The sequence below is a fragment of the Asterias amurensis genome, chromosome 19 (genome assembly GCF_032118995.1).
Source record: "Asterias amurensis chromosome 19, ASM3211899v1".
Classification (NCBI taxonomy): Eukaryota; Metazoa; Echinodermata; class Asteroidea; order Forcipulatida; family Asteriidae; genus Asterias; species Asterias amurensis.
This window is the reverse complement of record NC_092666.1, coordinates 3,945,422-3,971,823: the sequence shown is the minus strand read 5'-3', so window position 1 is coordinate 3,971,823 and position 26,402 is coordinate 3,945,422. Positions and strand designations below refer to the sequence as shown.

Sequence of the window (26,402 nt, the reverse complement as noted above, 5' to 3'; positions counted from 1 at the left end):
TAGTTTCCATGGCGATTATAAAATAACACAAGCTAACAGTCAATTTAAACTTCCGTCAGATTTATTGTAAACTTAGTTTCGCAACTTTTACAAAACAAAATATTGAACGAACTGTGTTCACATATTTGATGAATATTCGTGCTACATTATTTCACCATCTTTTAAAAAGTCTTCAAGCTCGTCTTAGAAAATGCTTCTTAGCTAATTTCTTTGCTAAGCACAAAATGAGTGGGCACCAGTCCAAAAAGTGTAAACTTATTGGAATTATGTCTGGGAATATTACTGCTAAGCATTGCAGTTCTGTGCAAGTTTTTGTGCTTACAGGCTTTACAAAATTTGACACTAAACACTTCTTTTCGTCGGGGGAACTTTGGGAAGGCAAAACAGCAGAAATATTTTGTTTTGCCATACAAGCATTTATTGCAAGCGGTTGAATGCTACAAAATATTCACTGTGCGGAAACATCTTTTCAATGTATGCTTAATTTACTGAAATATTTACACACTATGTACAAAATATTAATTTTAACGATCAAAGCAGGGCTTGTTTTTCAGGGGAAAGCACAGTACATGCACCACTACATTGATTGTTGCTTAGTACTTAATAAAACATTCATAAATATCCATAGTTTATCCATTCTGATTGGTGGATTGTGCGAGGGGATCACAAGGCCATTATTTAAAGCACTGGACACCAAGTGAGAAACTGGTCTTTGACAATTACCAAACATGCATAAAATAACAATTCTGTGAAAATTTGGGCTCATATGGTCATCGAAGGTGCAAAAGAACTATGAAAGTAAAAAGACCCTTGTTGCACAAAAATTGTGTGCTTTCAGATGCTTAATAAAAGCTTCAGGCCTGAAGTCTTTTAATATTTATTTGAGTGAGAACCTACCTCTTTCTCAAAAACTACATTACTTCAGAGGGAGTTGTTTCTCACAATGTTTAACACTACCAACAGCTCTCCATTGCTCATTACCAATTAATATTTAATGCTAACCATTATTTTGAGTAATTACCACTAGTGTCCAGTGCCTTTTCAAACATGCGATGTAAACACCTTTTGAAATGAAATGTTCACAGGTTAGTTTAGTGGTACATGTATACCACTATGAGGTCGTTCAGACATGGTACTAAAGTCGGTTTAACTCATGGTTCAACCCGATCGAGTTCAACTCTGTGTGTCTTAACGGTTCTAAAGTTAGTCCAAATCGAGTTCAACCCACAAAAGATAAACCATCCAGGGAGGGGGTTTATCTTTAGACCGCTTCGGGTTTATCTTTTAACACTGTGTGGACAGAATAAAAAAGACCACATCCGGTTTAACTCACAACAGACGACCCATTGACCTCGGTAACCATTATGTAAACACACGGTGACCAATGAACAGGCCAATAAACAGGATGTTAGAGTAACGGGGTCGCGTTTTCTTTGACCTCTTAAAACCAAAGATAAACCGTATCGGGTTTAACTCAGTGCTGTCTGAACGCAAGGGGGTTTTATTTTTACCACAACGCCCTGCTGCTAATAGCAGTAAAACCGGTTCAGGTCTAACTTAGTACGCTGTCTGAACATACCCAAAATAGGATTGAAACAAACAGTGGGTTCCAATATTGATACAATCAAAACTAGTCTCTATTTCTCTGTAAACAATATCAGCATTATGGTATACACATGTACTGTTGAATGTTTATGAAGGAACCCAATGGAAACTTCAGTCATACAGGGTCTATGGGAAGTATCAGGAACATCAAGTGGAAAAGTCGGTCTATGATACAGGGTCTATAGGAAAAATGGGGAACCCAATGGAAAAGTCAATTATATTATACAGGGTTTATGGGAATCATTGGGAACCCAATGGAAAAGCCATCTTTATTATACAAGGTCTTTGGGATCTTAGGGAACCCAATGGAAAGGCCATTTTTACCGAGAGATGTCAAAGTGTTGTAGGAGTTTTTTCTTACTTCAATCGTCGTGAATTCTCCTGTGTTTTGATTTTCCTCGTCTGCCGTCGCTCGTTCCTTTTTGCTTTCCAGGAGGTGGACCTCTTCGTTTTGTCTTCCCGTCGCTCTTGTTGGACAGGAGGGGATGGAGTTCTACAAAGATACAAAAAGATAAACTAGTCTTAAAGAACAGAGGAGTTACAAGAAACATATTGGCAGGCCCAAACTCAATATTCCCAACAATAAGCGGGAAAATAGTAGTGGGAACGCCATTATCGTACAAGCACCATGGTAATAATAATAATAACAGTAATAATAACACAGCATTTGTAAAGTACACTTTATCTGTGTGACATTCAAAGGCGCTGGTCATGAACATGAAGAAAATTTCACCCGATATCTTTACAGGCTAATCTGAAGAGATGGGTTGTGAGAGAATGTTGGAATCGCGAGATGTCATGTATCGTAGTGAGATCTCTGTAGTCGTAATTAAAAACGCAGCCCAATTAGCAACCATTCACAGTAGGAATAAGTGCTTGATCGGCATTAGTCTATGTGTGATCGTAGTGGCAGCGAGTCGGCAACACTTTTGACTTAGAAGCAGCAGAGTAGTGTGGAGTCTTTAATTTGACAAATCGATTGTGTCCCATCATGATAAGTTTTTGAGAATGGGGTGATCGGCATGGTCTTTGTAAGGGCCCAGTTTCATAGAGCTGCTAAGCACAAACATTTGCTTAGCATGACATTTCTTCATTGATAAAAACAGGATTACCAACCAAATTTGCAAGTGATGTTCAGTGTAAGCAAACAACAGCTGAATACCAGTAACAAGCAATATGCAACAAGTGGAAATTTGGTTGGTAGTCCTGTTTTTATCGAGAAAGAAATTTCATGCTTAGCAAATTTGTGTGCTTAGCAGCGCTATGAAATTGGGCATGGTCTTCGCAAGGTCATAGAGCTGTGTGAACGGGGTATTAATGAAGTACCTCTCAGAATACACACTAACTGAAACATTGACTATGGAAACCAAAGCCCAAGATGAAGCCTAGGTTTGGAAAAGACCAACAGACACCTGTGGACGACGGGGGTTCCAGAAAAACAGATTTCCAGTTAAAACAGAAGAAATCTCATCCAAGAATGTTGGAATACCAAGGTGGATATTAAGATCCTCTCACCGTCTGGGGTGTCTCCGTGGAGCTCTATATCAACAACTTTTACTTTCTTCTTCTTGGGGGAAAGGAGGGAAGATTCTTTGGGGGCTGCTCTCTTCTGGGTTTCCGCCTGCGGAGGTTCATCCGTCTAAAGTTTCAGGGAAAACGAAAATGGTTTTGATCAGTATGAGTCCTGGAGTCATTAATTTCCAGTTCTTGTTAGCACCAACACTACTCAAAAGAGGTATTCACATGGTGTTACCCCAAACCTCTCTCAGTTATACTTCCACCATGCAAAATTTCAAACCCAACTCTTGTCCTTGATCGATCTTACAGACTTTATTACTTGACACTTAAGACTTAGAGCAAACTGAATGAAATGATGAGATGTTAACCACCGGTTCTTTTCAGAACCAACACTACTCAAAAAGAGATATTCACATGGGGTTACCGAAAACCTCTCCTACTTCCACCATGCAAAGTTTCAAATCCTATTGATATAAAGGTAGTATGATCTTACCGGGTCTGATGTTGGTGCCCACGTAGGCTCCTCGGGTTCATCGACCTCTGGTGAGATGGGAAGATACAGGAGAGCTTTTTCATCCTCTGCTTCTTCATCACTGCCAACATGTAAACAATAAACAGACTTATACATATTTCTATTTACTTTATAGGGTTGCATTACAGTATGATCATGACAGTATAAAAGAAAAATGATTTGGGGGTTGATCAAAGAAAAATTGACTAGAGTGTCAATCAAACCATCAACCTCTGAATTAATGAGTCTTTACCAACTGAGCTTTCTAGCCTTTTGTTCGCAATCTCCGCAAGATGTAGGCATGGGTATCATCCACTAGGAGCCTGGCTGGTAGAGCAACATGCGATACATTCCCAATTTTTTACAAAGCAATTATAGTTAAGTACCTTGCTCAAGTGCACAAAAGGCATGACCGACTATCGAACCCACACTCTGCTGCTGACAACACCAGAGGTTGGATCCGGTGAACTAGATTGCCACCTCTTCAGAGTTGGGACCGTCTTTTTTTTTTTGGAGAATTTAACCAGCCAAACTAACATGTCATGTGCACAGCTTGTGACTGGTTCCCAATCTATTGACCATTTCCAGCAGAAATTTCCAGAGTAAGATTTATTTCTCTAGCGGCTCTAAAAAAAGTTTCCGGGCCACCGCCTGAACCTCTTCAGAGTTTGGACCTTTCTTTTGTTGAGAATGTTACCAGCCAAACTATGTGTACAGTTAGTGGCTGGTTTTCAATCTACAGTATTGTTGATTCTGAGCAGACATTTTCGGAGCAAGATTTGTTTCTCAAGCAGCGCTAAAAATTATTGGATTTGAGTGGTTGAAAAACACATAAAGGTCCCAATTTCATGAAGCCTATAAAAGCACAAAAACTTGCTAAGCAAAGAAAAGTATGTACCTGCTTAGGAAAGCTGCGATCGGTTCAACGGCAAGAACGTCTACCTCTTCATCCTCTACTGCTACATCTAAACACCACAAAAGATTTTAAAAAGAAATCATTAGAAAAAAACAAACAGTAAAATCCGTTTCCAAAAACGGTTACAATTTTGTAATAAGCTCCTTTGTCATAAACAAACGCTACTTGAACCCTTTCAGAGAAAAATTATAACTTACCGACGGGATCTACCACAGATTTATCCTCATCTTCGATATCGAATTCACTCTCTCGTTCTTCGTACTCAACGTTCTCATCCAGCTCTTTGAAGTCTGGGGCGTAGGCGCTCCAATTCTCCTGCAAATGAAAGCGAAAGAAGTGATATTTGAATCTTTACGTTTTCAGAAAATGGGTAGAATGTGCTGATAGAAACGTCAAGTCCAAAAAGAAAAGATCTTTGCAGAGGCAACACTCAGAGGTCAATAAAAAAAAATTCTCAACTTCAACTGACAATTTCTTCGTTAAACTTTCTGCTCAAATTTAAGAGAAAAGTTGCCAATACACGAAACTGTACATGTTCTATTTTTTCATTTTTGCAGAAAAAAACTCCTGAATCATTTTTAAAAACATTCATAAACACATCATCATGACCAAGCGGATTGTTGCACAGAACTCAAGCTCTGTTGTTTCTGTTCACCAGGGTGTGGGTTTGAATCCCGGTCGTAAAACCTGTGTCCCTGAGCAAGACACTTAACTATAATTGCTTCTCTCCACCCAGGTAAATGGGTGCGTGTGAGGGCAGGGATGGTTCTTGTGATTGATTTAGCTGAGTAGCACATATTTTTAGCACAGGCTGCATACGCCCCAGGGAGTTAAGATGGTTTAAGGAATGAATTAAATGGCCCAGTGACCTGGGGTAATAATGTTGGAAGCGCTTTGAGAAGCCCTTTGGGTGTGAAAAGTGCGATATAAAAAAAAAACAATTACTATTATTATTCTTAAATTGTGTACGTACCACTTGGTTTTGAGCCCAAACAGAAACGACTCCGCTTGAGACAGAGGCTATGATTGGTCGAACCGGATGCCACACAACGTCCAATAGGAGCTCTCCTCTCGTACCATGTAGGATCTTGACTAAGTTTCCGTATTTCTTCTCCCAGATGTACAGGGCATGCTGTCGAGCAGACCCTAAAATGAAATGCCAGATTTAGAGGAAAATTTAGCAACTATCTACAATGGAAACTGGCTGGGTGAAACAGGATTCCAGCCAACGACCTCAGAGTTAACAAATTAGTTGTACCAACTGGGTTTAGTCTGGCTAGAACTTAAAACATTGGGCGGAAAGTGCCTATAGTACATCCCTAGTACAATCCATATATGGCAATTCTGTTTGTAGTATATCCTTCTCATTTCAAATCCGCTGCCATTCAGTCTGATTGCAGGACGGGATGGTCGCCCAAGATTTTCTAGCAGGCTCAAAGATCTGCACTAACATTTCTGATCAAACCCATACTAGCCCGTCCAGGAAGTTCGTAAGGATTTGCTACTACACCCACTCTGTTTCAAACAGTTTAAGCCCATACGACTACATTTTTTTCACAGCGTAGTGTCGTGTACTGGGGGCTTCAGTAACAGCCGCAGACGCAAACACAAGAAATTATTCTTCTCTAACCAGCAACAATATCCACTCCCTTTGCACTCAGTTTAAGCCTGTTCGGCTACATTTTTTTGAGAATGAGTTTGGTGAGATGGGGACTTAAGCAACTGCTAAACACAAGAATGTATTCTTAGCTTACCAGCAACAATGTATTCTCCATCTCCCGAGAAGCAGCATTTCTTCCAAGGTGTTCTGTTAACGAGATCTTGAAGTTTCTGGATGGGCTCCGGTTCACCGTCTTTCCCGCACGCAAGAACTTCTCCACTCTCATAAACACGGATTATACGATCCGCAGTATTCACTAAGAAACAGCTGGAAATATAAAGTATGCAAAAGCTGTACTGGTTTGCGGCAACACCATGTGTATATCTACTTGTTGGGTAGAGTGTGTCCTTTTGAGTACTTGTCTTGCTTTTGTATTCTACTACAAGCATTTCCCACACGCAAGGACCTCTCCGCTTTCATAAACACGGATTATACGATCAGCAGTATTCACTAGAAAACTATTAAATACAAAAGCTGTAGCTGTTTGTACAACTTTAATTTAGCCCTTACTATGCTATGCAACAATTTGCAACAAAAAGTAACAGTTGTTGTAATCTGTTGCATTTGGCAGTCAACTCAGATGTCATTCTTTGACTGAATTTGCTTAATTCAGCAGGCAAGTGACTTCATATTGGTGTTGCATTTTGTTTTCGTTGGCAGCCAAGTTTGTTTTTATTTGGCAGAGTTCATGGTCCCACATATAAGCCACTTCACCAACTACACTTTATGTGGCATACTGTAGCGTATAGCAGGGCAAACGCCCCTGATCAGTCAAATCACAAACAACATGCCTGCACAATGCAACAAAATCCCTTGTTGCATTCTGTTGTATTTGGCAGGGTATGTGGAGGGACACTAATGGGGGTTAGGGTTTATTTACCAAGGTTGCACTATTAGTAACCAGGGCCCAATTTTATGGCTCTGTTATAGAAAGGTTTGCGGAAACACCATGTACATGGGTGTGATGACTATCTCTAATGAGTTGGGGTGGTTCTGAAAAGATCCGTTGGTTTCAACTCGGCGTTTCAATCAGTATGCTCAGATCGTCTTCTGGAGAAAGCTTACATGGTGTTTCTGCAAACCTTTCTATATCATATTTCCACCATGCAAAGTTTCAAATCCTACTTTTATGGCTCTGCTTACTGTAAGCAAAAAAACTGTGCTTACAAAGGCAAGGAATTACATGCTTACATGAAGTGTATTTCACAAGTTAGCAGAATCCTACTCTATACTTACTTTCCCCTCCTTGCAAACTCAATGGATTTGATAGCCGTCGTATTACTGGCTCCTGTCGTCACTTTAAAAGAGGCGACTAACTTGAAATTATCTGTTGACACTACAAGAACCTGCAGGGAAACAGGGGGAAAAATGTCTTTAAAGGCACTGCAGCGGAATTCACGAAACGCTACGATTAATTCTATCTCGAGTTAGGACGAGTACCCCGTCCTAACTTAGGATGGGTTCAATGCATCCTAATGTCTTCGGATACGGAATTGAACTTGTACTAAGTCTTTAACCACTAGGATCAATCCTATCTCGAGTTAGGACAAGTGACTCATCCTGTAACTAAAGTCCGGCTCATACTTCTTGCGAATGCGGAGCGAATTTGACATCAATTTGACGTCACAACATTCCTTTTACAGTGATATTCACAAGTGAGTTGAGCAGAGTTGAAGTGCTGTAAATTTTTCGTTGCGAATTTGTGACATCAACATTCGCCTCACATTCGCAGGAAGTATGAATCAGGCTTTAGGACAGGTTCAATGCCTCCTAATGGCTTCGTATACGGAACTGAACTTGTCCAAAGTCAATAAGATTAATCCTAAGTAGGCAAGAGTTTGGTCAAATCGGCGGCTGGACCTGTTTGGTAATTATCAATGATGAACACAAAAGATCACAGCGGTCCGTGAGTCTTTTTAAGTCTTCTTTAAAACGTGACCTTATCTCCCAATATGCATCTTAGCTTCCCCTCCTACGTAATTCATTCACATCCATTTCGCAATCCTTCTCAGATATTTATTTTGTATTACGTCTGCTTAAACTGTTCTGCCATCTTTTTGCTAATTATGAATTTGTTGTACTTTCAGTGATCTTTATTTATGTATCTTGTGTCAGAGTAGCTGTCATGTCTTATCTTGGTATGTCCTTTTGTTTGCTTGTTTGTTTGTTTGTTTGTTTTTGTCTGTCTAGCTTTTTAAAATTTATTATTTGACAACTCACCTTGCCTTTGGCGTTTCCTGAATAGATATAACGCCCTCGTCTGTCGAACGATGCCACTATATTCAGATCAAACTGAAGAAAAACAAATTAATAAATTAGTTAAAGGAACACGTTTCCTTGGATTGGACGAGTTGGTCAAAACAAAAGCGTTTGCGTTTTTTATAAAATGCATATGGTTGGAAAGATGTTTTAAAAGTAGAATACAATGATCCACACAAACATGCCTCGAAATTGCGTGGTTTTCCTTCTACTGTGCGAACTAACATGGTCGGCCATTTATGGGAGTCAAAATTTTGACCCCCATAAATGGCCGACGTGTTAGTCGACGAGGTAAAAGGAAAACCACGCAATTTCGAGGCATGTTTGTGTGGATCATTGTATTCTACTTTTACAACATCTTTCTACCCATATGCATTTTATAAAAAACGGTTACAAACGCTTTTCAAAGACCAACTCGACCGATCCAAGGCAACGTGTTCCTTTAGTAATAATAATGAAAACAACAAGTAGTTATTAGTTAGGGCATTTCACAAAAACCGTCTCAATGCGCTTTGAGTCAATACCATCCCTTTAATCTTTCTCAGCTTTCTTTTTCTGGAACTGCTGTGGCACTCCAGTGGCTTTTTCATACACAATATCAACCTCTTCCCTTGCAGGTACCCAGGCATCTATCGTACCCATTTATACCCCTGGGTGAAGAGAATGGGGCAATTATGTAGCATCTTTCTCAAGGAGACAAGTGTCATGACAGGGATTTGAACACTTTGATGACTTAAAGGCAGTGGACACTATTGGTAATTACTCAAATAATTATCATCATAAAACCTTTCTTGATTACTAGTAATGGAGAGAGGTTGATAGTATAAAACATTGTGAGAAACAGCCCCCTCTGAAATGACATAGTTTTTGAGACCTCAAGTTTAGAACTTGAGGTCTCGAAAACAACCATCTAAACACAACTTCATGTGACAAGAGTGTTTTTTTCTTTCATTATTATCTCACAGCTTCGACGACGTTGATTGAGCTCAAATTTTCACAGGTTTGTTTATCTTATGCATATGTTGAGATACACCAACTGTGAAGCCTAGTCTTTGACAATTACCAATAGTGTCCACTGTCTTTAAACCACCAGAACAAGAATTCAATGCTCTTGGTCATGACACCCTACATGTAGTTCAATATTTCATCTTCATTGTTCCTCCTACATGTACTCTGTATGTCACTGGCCAGTGAGTTGACAAACCATTCATAACCATTCAACTGCAAGGGTTTTGTGGGGTGGCTCAACTGTGCATAGAAGTAACTTGAGGGTAGACTGGGCCCCTGTCTTTATCCGCAATGATAAAGAAAGGCACCTGCTACTCAGATCCAAGTGATTTTATTGGACACAATGATATCATTGGGGTGTCGTGGCCGAGTGGATAAGAGCACCGAACTCAAGCTCTGATGCTTCGGTTCAGCAGAGTGTGGGTTCAGATCCTGGTCGTGACACTTGTGTCCCTGAGCAGGACACTTAACTATAATTGCTTCTCTCTACCCAGGGGTAAATGGGTACCTGTGAGGGCAGAGATGGTTCTTGTGATTGGTTTAGCCGAGTAGCGCATATAATTGTCGCACAGGCTGTATACCTCCCAGGGAGCTGAGATGGTTTACAGTGACCAGGGGTAATAATGTCGGAAGCGCTTTGAGACATCCTGTGAAAAGCGCTATATAAAAACCGTGTATTATTATTATTTTTATTATCATTGGATAAACATGCAGTGACATTTGAATGTGCATCTCTATGTTAAAAAATGTAGGTCAAAAGTTACGCGCTTCAATATTGAATGGTTAGACAGTAGGAGGGTTGACTATTTATACTTACATCATCATCTGTAGGGATAACGGAGTAGCTCCCATCAATGTTGAGAACGATCGGAGCATGCTTCATCGGGCAGACAAGAATCTTAGCACTTGAAAAAAATCAAAACATAAATTAAATTTAATGATATTCTGAAATCTCGGAGCGCTTGGGGCAGGTTTCCGAACTGTTTCGAGTTATGGGGCAATGCAACAAGTTGAATGGATTATTGACTGTGTTCTTTCCCTGTGACTTTTGATGCTCCTTATCCTTACAAGTAGCTGTATCTCAGATCAATGCAAAGTGGACAATATTTTGAAACCTGTGCTGGTCAGCACAATGTATTTTGCAATGTAGAGTGCTGGGCAAAAAGTGTGAGCCCTGCCGTCGATTTCACCAAACTCTTCTTAACTAAGGATTAATCTTAGGACTTAGGCAGGTTAAGTTCTGTAATCATAGACGTAGGACGCATTGAACCCATCCTAAGTTAGGATGAGTCACCTGTCCTAATTCTAGATAGGATTAATCCTAGCGTTTTGTGAAAGCGGTTGCTGGGCAGGCCCTCCCAGCACCGCCCATCGTGGCTACAACACTGATCGTAAACGCAGAATTCCGCAGTACATTGTTCAAGATTACTCACTGTTGCCGAGGGTGGAACTGAACTTTGAGGACGGGTGACGGGAACCGATACCTCTGATCGCAGTCACCGGTCAAGACGTCCCAAATCGATATCATGTTGTCCGTAGAAGCGCTGAGGAGTTTACGTCCATCCCGACTCCAACTATAAAACAATTTAATAACAACACAAATATTTAAATTTCTCGTTAAGGCTCATACTAATTTCATGTTCATTTCATGAACATTTAGACAAGTAGGTAGGTGTTAACAGCACTGGACCCTACTGGTAATTACTCAAAATAATTGCAAGCATAAAAACTGAGTTGGTACCATGCAATGGAGAGCTGTTGATAGTATTAGACATTGTGAGAAACGGCTCCCTCTGAAGTTACTTAATTTTTCAGAAAGAAGTCATTTCTCAGTGAAATATACAAATTGATTTTGAGACCTCACGCGTCAGGTCTCGAAATCAAGTATGAAAGCACACAACTTCATGCGATACGGGTGTTTATTCTTCCGTTATTCTCTCGCAACCTCGACGACCAATTGAGTTCAAATTTACACAGGTTTGTTATTTTTTTTGTGCATACAAATGTTGAGATTCACCAAGTGAGAAGACTGGTCTTTGACATTTACCCAAGGTGTCCAGTGCCTTTAAGGGCGAGCCCTGCGGCAAAATATGAACTGAGGTTAACTGATCGTGTAAAAAATGGTAGACCACCAACCTGACGGAGCAGACTGGATGAACGTGTGCGCTGATGATCTTAGCGATGCCTCTGGTCAAGAAGTCCCAGATGACCACACGGCCGTCGTTGCAGCCTACGGCTAGTAACGTACCTCTCTTGTTAAATGCGCATGTTAACGCCATGCTGATACAGTCGAGGGTGCCATCACTTTCCTAAATAAAAACAAAATAATGCATACCACAGAATTTATCAACAAGGTCAGGCCTGATACTTTATGGAGCCAACGAGGTCGATTGCCTCCGTACCCCCTGGTCATTGCCTTGGTGACCTTGAAATGCTCAAGTAGAAATTTACAGTTTCCTTAAATAGGGTTTCGTTTATCAAGGAGAAAATGCCTTGGTGCCCTTGCCCTTTCTAACACAAAGAAGCATATTGAGCCACAGGCACCGGCAGTCGACCTGGGGCCGATTTCACAAAGATCTAAAATTGATCGTAACTGCAAATCAATCGCAGTTGCTTAGTGAAGTGTGATGTCACAATACAAATCACTATGGTGATACTGAAAATTTGTCTTGCGATGAATTGTATTGCTTTGTGAAATCGGCCCCTGGGTAAGCTAATCGAACGCACCATGTGAAGGCACACTGTGTAGTTAAGGTCTCATATTGCAGGCTGGTATAGTCTAGGCCTATCTATCATTCAAACCACACATTTAGACCTAACTCATCAATATTTATTTCAACTTACCTCTGGAAAGTTCTGGCCAAAGGACTCTGAAAGTTAACAGGTAAAAATAAAAACACTAGATATTAATAAATGGGTACAACTTGGTTAACTCGGGTACGAGTTGACTAGGGTACTGATTTCTGTGTATTAAATAACTTGAATTAGGGTACTAGTTAACCTGTTTCCAATGCAATGCTATGTTCCGATTAACATGGACAAGGTTATCTATATCTAATAATCCATGTAATTAAAAATTAAGAGGTAAAGTTACACCTGATGAAAGATGTATATCTTGGGGAAAACCGCAAGCAAATATTTTACAACGACATTTTTTTAAAAGTTTGCATTCAAAAACATGATACTTGGTCGACTGCCACTTGTTTATTCATTCAATTATGATTGATCTATCTACACAATCAAAATGTGATTGGTTTTGCTGGTGAGGACAAGTAAAAGATTAAGAGTTCTTTTTTTTTTTTTGCTCTTTCGTTGGGCAAGGGCTTAAAGGGAAAGGTTTGTTTGGTGCCACCACTTTTCCATTCGATATGAAATAATATAGTATCTAATCTACCTCAACGAGCTATCCCTTTTTGTAAGACTTAGAGAAAAAGTGGTGGCACCAAACAGAAAGTATCCGATTAGTGTGCCAGAGAGTACAGTCTGTGCCGCATCATCCGTCAATTCAATGTCCAACCAATGAAATGTGGGCTTCAATTTTCATTTTTATTGTGGTTAAAATTATTTAATTCTAGACTTCTGTCAGTATGTAAATAATTATAAAGAAAGGGAAATTAAATTATTCCAACGTCCATCATTGTTTTCAATTGACAGATTAAAAACCCTTTTCCGGCTTTTGTTTTGTTGGGAAGTTTTGTTCGGATTTTTTAAAAATAAACTTCAACAAAGTGAAATAAATATAAAATGGTGGCGGGACACCCGGTAAAAATACTTTTCTAAGGTATATATGCAGTACATGTAATATTGCAGCCATCAAAAATAGGGACATTGCAGCTTGCAAGCAAGGGTTTGAATAGGAGTGATAAAAACATTTCTTTTTTAGGCTGTTGACCGGTAATGTGGAATGGCGCCCTCTGTTGACAGACTAGTGTATTGCCCGTATTTAGACCTGTACGCGCACTAAAAAACAAACACAAAACGTTTACTTTCTACACATATCCAAAGACGAAAAAATACATAAATAATTACCTAGAAGCTCTAAGTTCATCTTGATGCCTCCATACAATATTTTTAAACGATTTCTTCGGCAAATGACAAATACTGACGTATTTACCGCCCGTTTATCTCAAGAATAAAAAAAACTTTGCAGGCAAACTCAAAGATGGCGGCAATTTGGAGGCTTGGTCAAAATGTATAACTTTAAAGCTGTTGTTTTATTAATAAAAGTATAGTTAATTACAATTTAGGAGCGTATCATCATAAATTCGAGTTTTATATTATATTGCAACAAGAAAATATTTGGAGTTGTATAAAAAATAATAATCTTGAAACAAATTAAAAATGTAATTTTTGGCATATCCGGTTTCATCAACCAGCCTTTGTTTTTCTTCCGTTTTGTCAGTAAATAAACGCTTCCATTCTGCTGTAGTTTCAGTCAAAATTTGCCGAAATCTCTTCTTGAACAACAGGTAAGTGTGATCATCATTGCTGTATGAGTGCTTGATTATCATGTTAGTGTGTTAATTAGTTGTAAAGTGTGAATATCAAGTCATGAATGCAGGATTTCCATTAATTTAGGTTGTTAAAAAAGTTGACCTCTACTGATACTCCACTCTCGCCCACATGCTGGACAGAGCATAGAGTATGGACATAGTCTGACTGCACTCTGAGAGGGGGTAGGCGGGGAGGATTGATGACACTCCACCTCTGCTCAACCTCTGCTCATGCTCTGGGTCTCTGGTTGGGGGGGGGGGGGGACCAGCCATGAAGAATTGAACTGTCTGTGTGCACCACCACAATTACTGCACAGAGAAGTTTCTGTATCCCACAACACAACTTTTTTCATTTGTATTTTGTTTAAGTTAAAGCCATTGGACCCATTCGGTAAACTGTGTTGTCCAAGGCCCACACTTTGTGTACCACAACTTCTATATCAAATAACAAACCTGTGAAAGTTTAGGCTCAATCGGTCATCGGAGTCGGGAGAAAACAACGGAAAAACCCACCCTTGTTTCCGCGCGTTTTGCCGTGTCATGACATGTGTTTAAAATAAATCCATAATTCTCGTTAATGAGAATTTATATTGTTTTGCTGTCTTCTCAAAAAGTAAAGCATTTCATGGAATAATATTTCAAGAGAAGTATTTCACCATTGCCTTCTGTAAACCCTGTAAGTTATTTGTAAATCTGTGAACTTTTATTTTTTTTCCTGAACCGAAAGGGTCCAATGGCTTTAAATTTAAAAAATAAATCAAATTATAATTTTATAATAATCTAAAAAAATAAATAAATGGGATTAACTCATGATTTTCTGCTGGACAAGTGAAATGATTAAAGGTAGTGGCAGGTTTTAATTTTACGGAAATATTCCCAAAACCAAATAGTTAACACAGGTTTCAGGTTTGTCAATATATATTTCGTGTGGTGAGGATAAAAGAAAATTCCTCGTAGCCCCACCCACCCCCCTAAAGTGTTTGTAGTATTAATTAGACTTAGTAAAGGATTCATGATAACGAAGAAGAAATTCTGTATCCTGCCACCACTTTTTAGTTTGTTATGAAATTTTAGTAACTTATTAATATCTACTCAATGAGATCTGTTTGAATTTTGGTAAAAATTTGTGAATAAAAGGTTACGCAACATCTTTCCTGAAATTCCATTGAAAATATGTATTGCATTATTGATTACCAATTATTTGTTTTAGTGAGAGAGTTTGCAGTCATGGACGACGTCGGGTTAGATGTTGTAGAGGAGCTGTTACATGTTGAACCAGACCAACCTGATCAGCCTCAGCAAGATGATCATGTCCTTACCGCTATGGAGATAAAACAAGAGGGAAAAACACTACCTTTATTATGGTATGGTAAACTTTGAACAGTGCAGGGCGCTGTTCACAAATAATGGCACTAGAGAATGAGTGACAGCATCCATACAATTTTTGGATGCTTCGAAACGTTCTCTCTATTCTAATCTGAAACCTGTTTCTAAACTACTGCAAATACAAATGTGATACATATCTTTCATCTTGTTTTTCTTTTCACATTCAAACTAGGGCTGGGCTTCGCTCAGCATCAGACAAAACCCGTCTTGCTGAAAATAAACCGAGCAGCAAATCTCTTCAATCCGCTGCATCTAAATCATTTTCCTTAGCCGCTCCAGGACTGTGGAACCATCTTCCCATCACAATACGCACCTCAATTTCACTGCCTATTTTCAAGAAAGCACTTAAAAAACATCTTTTTCCTTAGTGTCTGTTTATTGCTTTATTATTCATTTGTTGTATTATCTGCATTGCTATTGTTCGTTTAAAGCGCTGTGGTCTAAATGAAATGGCGCTATATAAAAACCCATTGTATTGTATTGTATTGTATACAAATTTTTATGTCACAAATTCGCAACAACTTTGCTTAGCTCGAAACATTCGCAGGAAGTACGAACCAGGCTTTAGTTCACTTGAGTTAATAATGTATTCACTAGAACGCTAAATGATAAAATGTTATAAACATTTCGATGGTGTAAGCATGTTTGTAGGTTCTGATTGTTAAATCAGAAGTTAAAGTTGTCTAATTTGTTCCCTTGTTTTTGTCTTTCAGTGGGGAATCGCCCAAAACGTCGCAGAATGTTGTATCTCACATGATGGACATAGCGGAGCCTTTGATAAACCTGAAGAAGGCCCTGGAGCAACGGTTACAATGCAGCCTGAAAGACCATGAGATCTACTTACAAAACAGTACATTGGTAAACATTCTTAGTATTTCAATATTCTCGCCTCAGTTTTAAAATATTATTTCTTGATTTGGCTTAAATTTTTTATCTCCCACAGTAAATGTTGCCTCTACTGCGCGTACTTGTTTTATGCAGGTACTTCTGAGAAATTTTTCATGCAAGATATCAATGTTTTTGCACTGACACCATGATTTTAGGTGCTAATATTTGTTATTCTACATCACGCCCCCGACGGCGACGGATGTCTCAAAGCCAGGCCCAGGTTAACGCAGAGGCAATGGCGTTCCTCTCCGTTATCTTGGTTTACAGCAGGGAACCTGACTTCATAATTCTTTTGTTTTGTAGTTATGTGAAGAGAAGAGTTTGGTCGAGCAGGGAGTCACTGCCAAGGGAGTATTGCAGTTCAGTGTACAGGTCATATCAGCACAAGGTAAACATTAAACAATATTGTTAATGTAAACTTAATGCAATTTTGGCTAGAAACCTATTTCTGTTTTAGGCAACACGTTTGGTAATTGTCGAAGACCAGTGTTCTCACTCAGTGTATCCTAACATAAGCATAAAATAACAAGCCTGTGAAAATTTGGGCTCAATTGGTCATCGAAGTTGGGAGAAAATGATGAAAGAAAAAACACCCTTATTGGACGAATTTGTGTGCTTTCATAATATAGGAATAAAAGACTTCTAGTTAAAATTATTTTAGTGAGAAATTACATATTTCTCAAAAACTACGTTACTTTAGAGAGAGTCGTTTCCAAAAATATTTTACACTACCAACAGCTCTCCAACGCTTGTCACCAAGTCAGTTTTTAAGTTAATATTTTTTTTGAGTAATTACCAAACGTGTACCTTCCCTTTAGGCAAGATTTCTGTACTTAGCAAGACTTTGCGCTTACAGGCTTTTTGAAATTGAGCCCTGAACTATCCTAATTGATTAGTTTGGAGTTTGAAGAACATGAAGTGAAGTTATACATACAACTAGCCAGACGCTTCGATCTTAGTAGAGTCTTTCTCAAAGGCTAAATGATAGTACTGTTGGCGAAATTATACATACAACAAATAGTTATTGGACGGACGTTTCGACCCTAGTAGAGTTTTCTTGAAGGTATAATAATATAATAATATAAGCAGTCAAGAGCAGACAGAAAAAAGCAAGGGATGAACAATGAAGAAGGAGACAAAGTTTGGGGGAGGGGGGAGGGTTGTGGCCTGAACATCTGACGTCACAGTTCGAGGCTCGTGAATAACGCCAGAGACCTGCCTCCAAACCAGTGTGTATATTCACTTTTGACCTACATTCATTTCACATAGATACACAGTCAAATTCTATTGCTGATGTGTCAGCAGTGTACTGTTTGCTGGGGGCATCTAGGAAAGCTCATGTCACTGTGCACGTTTATCCAACATCATTGTATCCAATGGAATCACTGGATCTGAGTAGCAGGTACATGTCTATGTCCTAGTGGATAAAGACAAGGGCCCAGTCTAAGGGGGGTTGGAGGGAAGGGGCAACCATGGCCTCCTTGGTCCCCTGGGCCCAATTTCATAGAGCTGCTAAGCACAAAAATTTGCTTAGCATGAAATTTCTTCCTTGATAAAAACAGGATTACCAAAAAAAATTCCATTTGTTGCGTTTTTTCTTGTTACTGGTATTCAGCTGTTGTTTGCTTATCCTGAAAATCATGTGGAAATTTTGTTGGAAATTCTGTTTTTATCAAGGAAGAAATGTCATGCTAAGCAAATTTTTGTGCTTAGCAGCTCTATGAAATTGTGCCCTGGTCTTGACCTAAGTGCCCCTTCAAAAGTTTCCCATTGATTTACCAGTGTAAGTGCCCTTTGCAAAATTAAAATGGCCTCGCCCTTTTAGAGATGAAATTCCCGGTCTGTAAAGGGGGAGGCAAAGACAAAAGGTCTACGAGCATGACAAGAATCACTAGAGCATTCTGTGTGTATCGAAGCAAGTCACTGCACCAGACACAATTCAGTCACACTTGCAACTTTAATTTTGAAATTGTTTTTAAATTTCTGCGCAGGAGTGAAACCTCGAATTAACATTGTCGATGTCATAAAACCCATCACAGTTGAAGTTGCAATTGAGCAGCGAGCAGGTATGAATTTTTCTACTAGTAAAATATTAGTCTACCACTGAGGGGATCTATAAGTATAAATATGAACGGTAAAGTCTCTTTTGAGGAAGTGTTGGCTCTGAAAAGAGCCAGTTTGGTATCACTGTTTGAAACAGTATACTCTGCTCGTCTAGAGTATAGTAAAGCAGGGTATACCGTTTGAATCGTAAATACCAGACCGGCTCATTTCAGAGCCACCACTCCTTCAAAAGAGATTTTATTCATGGTTGTACCCGCAAGTGTACTGTTCATATTTCTATTTATAGTTACTCTTATTCTCCACACCATGCAAAGCTTCAAACACCATTCAAGTCTACCACTGTTTTGTGTTAATTATGGTCTTGAAACTCTATTTTTAAGTCGCTGGCTGTGTTTTTTTTTAAATAATTTGTTTTAATCTTTTAAAGGCACCAGACACTTTTGGTAATTGTCAAAGACCAGTAATCTCACTTGGTGTGTCCCAGCATTATGTATAAGATAATACACACACATGTAGACTTGTGAAAATTTGGACTTTATTGGTCGTCGAACTTGCAACAGAAATATGAGGCCTGAAGTTTTTGATTACTTGAGTGAGAAATAACCTTTTTCTCAAAAACTACATTACTTCAGAGGGAGCCGGTTCTCACGATGTTTTATGCTATCAACAGCTTGTTACCAAGTCAGTATTTATGTGTTTTTTTATTCTAAATAATAACCAACAGGGTCCAGTGCCTTGTTTGTGCTACTAAGGTCTGGCTTAGACTTTTTAATTTGTATGTATATGGTGTGTTTTTTAAGAATTTGTTTCAACCTTTTAACTGATGAGTTTTCATGTTCTCTTTGTGATTTCACCAGCTCCGGTACAGGTGGAAGATGGGACGGGATGTAAATGGGTTGTGTGTAACAGCTACAAGGAGGAACAAGAGAAGCAAGGAATACCCCTCGGTGAGTTGGCATTCTTAAAGACACTGGACACTATTGGCAAATTGTCAAAGACCAGTCTTCTCACTTGGTGTATCTCAACATATGCATAAAATAACAAACCTGTGAATATTTGAGCTCTTTGGGGCATCGAAGATGCGAGATAATAATGGAAGAAAAAAACCCTTGTCGCAAGTTGTGTGCTTTCAGGTACTTGATTTCAAGACCTCAAAACAAATTTTTAGGTCTCAAAATCAAATTCGTGGAAAGTTACTACCGGTACTTTCTCGAAAACTACGTTACCTCAGAGGGAGCCGTTTCTCACAATGTTTTGTCAACAGCTCCCCATTACTCGTTACCAAGAAGGTTTTATGCTTATAATTATTTTGAGTAATTACCAATAGTGTCCACTTGCCTTTAAATGACCGAGTATAGAGTATAGATTGCAGAATATTTCAGTTGTTAAGATTTATGCCACCTCCTTTATTGTGTTACCCCACCATAGTAGTATTGTCTGTGGCATTCTCTTATAGACAAGCAGAGTATTCTTTTTGAAATGTCAAGACCACACTGGCTCTTTTCAGAGCTGTTTACGTTAACGTTGATTACTCGACAGGATCCTTAAGTGAAGACGTTAGGCCAAGGGTGCTTGATTGTTGCTGGAGTGCAGATCAGACGCAACAGTGCTATCAGAAAAACAAGCCCACAATAAGAGATTTATACCTAGTTGTACTGTCAAGTTTACTATTTATTTATAGTTCTTTCCTAGGTATGGTCGATGTTATGTATTTAATTGTTTTTCTCATTCGCAATGCCCGGAGCAAGTTGAATGCCCTTGATATCCTAGACTGGACAATTCCACTTATCAAAGGGGGGGGGGGCGTTTGTTCTCAGAGTTGTGTATTTGTTTCTTCAAGACTGGAAACAAAATAGGTGCAGTGAGATCAGTGACCCCTGGAATTGAGGTTGGGCCTAAAGCTACTTTAAAGTCTTTTCCCCTGACTTATTAACCCTCATTGCTATTCACACTTCAACCATCAGCTCCTAAAGACTGGACGAAGGACCAGACTATTCATTGGTTCTATTGGGCCACGAAGGAGTTCACTGTGGACACATGTACAATGCCGAAGGAGCTGCAGCTTAATGGAGAGGAATTGTGTCAATTAACCAAGAGGTTTTTCATCGCTCAGTTGCCCAAGGTACCAAATGTCGAGCTTATGTGGTCCCACTTGGAAATTCTTAAAAACTGTGAGTAAAAAATATTATTAGTAGTAATAATAATAATAATAATGATTCCAGTGGGCCATGTCTGTCAATAATGACTCTCCTGGCGCAAAAAAACAAGAACTTTGCTAATACACAATGACACTAGACAACCAAAAGTTGAAGGCTATTGTGTTCGCAAACAGATATGTTTTGAGATGATTATTTGAATTTGGAACAAAATTAAAAGTTGCGTCCCCTTGGCTGCATGCCGCTTCCCAGGTTGTATCATAAGCTTGAGTGATCCCTGGCTATACGGACGTTACAGGTTGAACGGGTTCTGACTGGCACCCATGAATAAACCTTTTGAAATGAAACTGTCACACGTTAGTAATGTTTTGTTGTGTACATCTACATTTGTATACAAGATTCAAACAAACGCACAGTTCCAAAATACAAAGGTACACTTTACTTTTAAACTAATATTTGCAAATTTTTTGGGGATTCCCTTAAACTTGTTCAGACACATGCCTTTAAGCACACCTTAAGATATTTTAATGTTAACATTTCAGATCAAAAAGAGGTTCGAAAGCCGCCGGAACGTCCCCTTCGTATCACAGGATTTGGATCAGATGACAAACTTAACTGTCATGGGAACAGAACGGGTAAGCCAGTGCTCAAATTTTCAGACTTTCTTCACTAATAGACCGATCCATTAAGCTCCGCCCCATTGCGTATTGACCAATCACAACGCAATCACAAGGTCAGACATGCGTGCGCGTATGCTTGGCCTGCTTGGCGGAGTTGTGCAGAAAGGCATTGGAGAGCCCCACATGTTCTTGCTCACACGTGCGTCGTGAGCGGAGCCTACTGGATTGGTCTAATAGAGCATTGACAATATTTATCCAGATCCAAATTTCCTTTAAAATGTTAAAGGAAAATTACAGAACTGGTTTTGCTAACTAAAAAGTTGCTGGCAGTGTAGTCATCCACCATATACATAAACCGACAAACCTGTAAAAGAGATCGATCGGCCATCTGGGTCACGAGAGAATAGTGAACAACCGATTACAAATTTTGCATTGCATCGATGCCAAAACAAAAACGAATAAAACGCTTACTGAGCGATAAACTTAAAACGCAAAAATTTGATCATTTATTTCTCATCAAATATAAAATTTCAGACAGAAATATTTCAAGGAATATTTTCTACTATCATCATCTTTAGACCGTGTAAGTTCTATGTAAATCTGTGATCTTCACGATTTTTGCTTTTTACCAATTCTTCGACGTTCCTTTAAACCAAATATTTGTTTACATTTCAGGTAATAACGGGCAGATCCAGTTGTGGCAGTTCCTCTTAGAACTATTGACAGATACCAGAATGCTGGATTGCATCTCGTGGGTCGGCACACAAGGAGAGTTCAAGCTGAAGCATCCGGAGCTCGTAGCCCAACGGTGGGGAGAACGCAAAAACAAACCATCAATGAATTACGAGAAATTAAGCAGAGCACTCAGGTAAATATAAAGTGGCGCCCAACGGCACCTAGCATTTCTCAGAAATAGTTACTATATGTATATTAAAAGTGAGCCTTTTCACACTATGCTGCAACCCTGGGGAATAATGACAGGATTTCACACTATGCTTGCTTTACCCCTGGTCTGCCCCCTGTCTGCTTCACATTATTACCCCTGGTCACTGGGCCTTAATTCATTCCTTAAACCATCTCAGCTCCCTGGGGAGTATACAGCCTGTGCTACAAATGCGCTACTCGGCTAAAACAACCATAAGAATCATCTCTGCCCTCACAGGTACCCATTTACCCCTGAGTTGAGAGAAGCATGTAGTTAAGTGTCTTGCTCAAGGTCACAAGTGTAAAGCGCTGTGTTAGAACTCAGTATGAAAATCCAAGCCCTTTTTTTGACAGCCACTCTTTGCGTATGTAACAAACACCTCCATTTCCATTTTTACAGGTATTATTACGATGGTGATATGATAGCTAAGGTTCATGGCAAGAGATTCGTCTACCAGTTTGTATGTGACTTAAGAAGCTTACTAGGTTATAGCGCAGCCGAGCTGCATGAACGCGTCACCCAGTGCGCTAAAAACAAAGTCAAGAAAGGCGCCAGTATGGCACTGAATTCTGAGATGCGGATAACGTGGTGAGGTGGACATGTTCCCCATATCCGACAACAGTATTGAATGCTAGTATCCATTGCACAATCAAGGAACCAGTCTATTCACCAAGGTTCGGTTACACTGATGTGGAATGGCGGCAGAACAAGATGACGGATGCTAGACTGTTTTGGGTGAAAGGAAAACAAAATCAAGGTACAATGTATACCACTTCTTTCCGCAGATGCGGATCACGTGGTAGCGTGGAAATGTTCCCCCGATATCCAATACCTGGAATCAGTGGTATTATTCATTGCACAGAAAGGAACCAGTCTGTTTGATTTGGTTACACTGATGTGCAATGGTGGCAGAACAAGATGACAAACGCTATACTGTTTTGGGTGAAAGACAAACAAGTCACGGTATGCGACTTCTTTCTGCAGATGCGGGTGACATGAACATGTTCCATGTATCCAACAACAGTAATGAAGGCTAGTATCCATTGCGCAAGAGAGGAACCAGTCTATTTGGTTCGGTTTACACTGATGCGGAATGGCGGCAGAACAAGACGACAAACGCTATACTGTTTTTGGCGAAAACCAAACAAGATGACTAACGCTAAAATGTTATGGCCGACAGACAAACATGTCGTGGTGCGCAACATCTTTCCAGTGCTGAAGAAAATGCGATCGCGCTTGATCAAGCCATAGCTGTAGCCGAAGTCGCTGGTTCGTTCATGGCCTCAGCAGCTCAAGTGCAAAGGCATTCTTGATCTCTACCGACTCATGTTCTGTCTTGTGGATGATGGTTTAGTTTGACCTAGTTTTTATTAAATTTTTTATACATATGGGCAATTCCACCAAAAAGTGTCCTCGGCCCAAAAAATTGAAGTCAAATTTGTGGATTTAAATTTAAAGTAGCAAGAAAGAGTGATACCCAGTGATTTCAAATCTATGTTTGTTTCATTTTTTTTCCTTGGTTTTCCATGTTTTTCATCGTTTATTAAAAAAGTTTTTTTTGAGCCAAATTCATGATTTTTGGGAAATGATTGGCACAATTGTCTAAAATGCTCTCCTGGTTACATTTTAGATGATATTTCAATTATTCTTGGCTTAAAACATATAACTGGTGGTAAGTATTCACAATTTTAAAGAAACTTCATTGTCAATTTATTCACAGGGTGCTGCCACTCGTTTTAATTAGCCCTTAATTACCAATTATGAAATGTAATGTCCATGACATTATATGGTGTTTAGTTTTATATTCTAAAGCCAGTAAGAGATATTTTCATGAGACTTCATGCGCAAAGCTAGTTTTTAGGGGCTAATCCTATAATGCAAGAAAATTCATAAAAAATTAATTACAACTGTGCTAATGAGCGTCATGGACATTACATTTAGCGTCATGGACATTACGTCATGGACATTACATGTCACATGAAACTTACCTTTTTGAAGGTAAATGCTGCAATTTATCAATTGGACCTACTGTAGGTAAACCTGGACAAGTCAAAGAGAACATTTGTCATAGACCTCATCAGAAATTTGGTTTCGAGCTTTTTTTTAGCAGCGCGTTTAGTGGCAACATCGTGCACAGATTCTACAAACTGACAGCTCACATCCGAGATTTTCAGGTGAGTTTTCTCATGGAACTGTTCTTTCCTAAAAACATTCAAGTGACATTGAAATGTATGTGAACTGTTGGTGAGACATGTTTAGATGAATGTAGGGCATTATAAACAGACTTTATCATCAAAGAGGACTTCTCAAGGCCTAGGCGTAGTGCAGATTTGTACACATCTACGGATAGCTTGGATACAAAGACGTCATACATAAAGTAATTTTTTATTTTTACATAATTTCAGAATGGCTAAGACTTGAGTAGAGAGGCAGAAAAAGTATAGAGAGAAAACAAGACAAACCATGGAAACATGATTGTGATAAACAAAGCCCTATGCAGCCAATCTTTCCTTCATTTGTTGTTCTCTGTTCTTGTTTTGCAGGTCAATCTAGGTGGAACGTGTAGAGGATGACCTCAATGACCGTCTCGTATTTGGAAAACTAAGGAAGCATCTATGTTTGACCTGTTCCTCCCAAGAAGTCCTCCCAACTCATTTTAACTGATCTTCTGGGAATTGTTCACCCAGTCTTGAACATAGCAGTATCCAGATCAACTTTGAAAATTACAGAAACCTTTAATGTTTAATTTCCATATACTGTCGTCATAAAATGTTGACGCAAGATGTTCAGTATATTACTCAAGATGAACAATTACCATGTGAGAAACACATAAAAGGGAATTATGTTAAAGATAATTAGAAAAAAAGGTTACTTCATGTATACCTACATCTCTGGTCTATCATAACTACTCCAAGGCAGAAGCCAGCCTGGTTGGATGTGGACGGAAAGTGCAAAAAGGGGACTTACCGAGGGGCGGGGTTTAAGTGAGATTCTGGGGGAGGTTTGGTTCTTAAAAATGTTTGGAAGAGGTTAAACATTAAGATAGGGACATTCATTATAGTTTAAAACCCATATTAAGAGCAAGGCAGCACATGGGTTTACAAATTCAGGGTAAAAGCATGATGCATCATTTTACAAGTTTGACGTAATGTCCATGACGCTAAAAATAACCCAAAATGTAATGTCCATGACGCTCTATTAAGATGTGTAACAAGAAAGTTGACAGGTTTTCTTAAAAATATTATCAATGTTCATGTTAACTACTTCCCTGTTTAGCAAATAAAAAGGTATTCTAAAAATTTTGAACTTTAACTTCACAGAGTTTTGGAATTGAGTGTGTTGTACCCAAAACCCACTTCCGTTTTTCGTAATGTCCATGACGCTCGTTAGCTGTGCTCTGACTCCTTAATTAATTTGAACTTTTCCAAATACATAGTATCATTTGACTTACTAGGACACAAGATACTAGTATCAAGCACAAAACTATAAATCAAAGCTACTTGGTGTGTTTAACTGACCAACAAAGTTCTAAAAATGTCTCAAAACGTAATGTCCATGACGTGGAACTGCCCATATGTTCAATGCTCTTATTAGAGCCAAACGAGAAGACTGAAGACAATGACGAAATTTCAGTTTTAGATGTAGGAGGAAAACCCCAGAGAATTATTCCCCCGAACAAAACCACGCAGTTAAGTAGGGACCGAAACCCCAAGATTGGCCAGACTTGTTTTGTTTTAGTTTATACTGAATTTGCTTTTCAGTCCACTATTTTTTTAATTTTGTAATAAACTAATTTTGTTGGTCTGATTTAGTTGTTGTGCGCTGCAGTCCAATCTGATCCCCTTTTAAGGTTTTTATTTAAGTTTTACTCACGTAAAAGTGATATTTGTTTTGATTGAGGTTGCCGGGGCAAACACAGTATAAGTCTGGTAACTCAATGAGTACATTGGAAAGAACATAAATGTATACGAGAATAAGACTTAATGGCACTGAACACTTGGTAACAACTCAACATAACTTTTAGCACAAAAACTACTTTACTTGGTATACGCGCATTTGAGAGCAGTTGATAGTATAAAACAATGTGAGAACCGGCATGCCCTCTGACGTTTTTAAGAGAGGTAATTTCTCATTCAAATGTTTGGGCGTCTTTTCTTTTATTATTCTCTTCCAATTCGATGACCAATTGAGCATATCATGAGATACACCAAGTAAGAAGACTGGTCTTTGACATACCAAAGCTGTCCAGGTGTGGGTTGCACAAAGAGTTGAGACTAGTCTTATCTCAAGTTAGGCATTAGGATGTGTTACTCGTCCTGACATCTACAAATGTAGGACTAGCTTTAAAGGCAGTGGACGCTATTGGTAATTACTCAAAATAATTTTAGCATAA

At 39.1% G+C, this 26,402-nt stretch overlaps 2 protein-coding genes across 2 annotated transcripts; one reads left to right on the top strand and one right to left on the bottom strand.

Moving 5' to 3' along the window:
• Positions 1-43: 43 nt before the first annotated feature.
• On the bottom strand, positions 44-13,637 carry LOC139951401 (retinoblastoma-binding protein 5-like). Its single transcript, XM_071950284.1, has 14 exons — positions 13,507-13,637; positions 12,322-12,347; positions 11,614-11,786; positions 10,911-11,051; positions 10,295-10,382; positions 8,431-8,502; positions 7,447-7,556; positions 6,305-6,477; positions 5,524-5,696; positions 4,748-4,865; positions 4,533-4,599; positions 3,617-3,716; positions 3,121-3,244; positions 44-2,098 (listed from the first exon to the last, which is right to left on the bottom strand). The coding sequence occupies exons 1-14, from the start codon at positions 13,523-13,525 to the stop codon at positions 1,968-1,970; spliced, it is 1,515 nt and encodes a 504-aa protein (XP_071806385.1). The 5' UTR covers positions 13,526-13,637; the 3' UTR covers positions 44-1,967.
• Positions 13,638-13,836: 199 nt separating this feature from the next.
• LOC139951286 (GA-binding protein alpha chain-like) lies at positions 13,837-26,384 on the top strand. Its single transcript, XM_071950092.1, has 10 exons — positions 13,837-13,946; positions 15,181-15,334; positions 16,070-16,214; positions 16,548-16,632; positions 18,236-18,310; positions 19,166-19,255; positions 20,273-20,479; positions 21,007-21,099; positions 21,760-21,952; positions 22,409-26,384. Exons 2-10 carry the CDS (start codon positions 15,198-15,200, stop codon positions 22,599-22,601), a joined length of 1,218 nt encoding a protein of 405 aa, XP_071806193.1. The 5' UTR covers positions 13,837-13,946; positions 15,181-15,197; the 3' UTR covers positions 22,602-26,384.
• The last annotated feature ends 18 nt before the right edge of the window (positions 26,385-26,402 follow it).

What these genes read in the sequence shown, in the direction of transcription:
- LOC139951286 (XM_071950092.1), top strand. Translation starts at nt 15,198, where the DNA reads ATGGACGACGTCGGGTTAGATGTTGTAGAGGAGCTGTTACATGTTGAA. An exon ending in TGCAATTGAGCAGCGAGCAG is followed by an intron (nt 18,311 to 19,165) that starts GTATGAATTTTT and finishes TGATTTCACCAG; the next exon opens with CTCCGGTACAGGTGGAAGAT. An exon ending in GAAGCAAGGAATACCCCTCG is followed by an intron (nt 19,256 to 20,272) that starts GTGAGTTGGCAT and finishes TTCAACCATCAG; the next exon opens with CTCCTAAAGACTGGACGAAG.
- LOC139951401 (XM_071950284.1), bottom strand. An exon ending in CATCCAGTCTGCTCCGTCAG is followed by an intron (nt 11,052 to 11,613) that starts GTTGGTGGTCTA and finishes ATTGTTTTATAG; the next exon opens with TTGGAGTCGGGATGGACGTA. An exon ending in CAGTTCCACCCTCGGCAACA is followed by an intron (nt 10,383 to 10,910) that starts GTGAGTAATCTT and finishes ATTTTTTTCAAG; the next exon opens with TGCTAAGATTCTTGTCTGCC.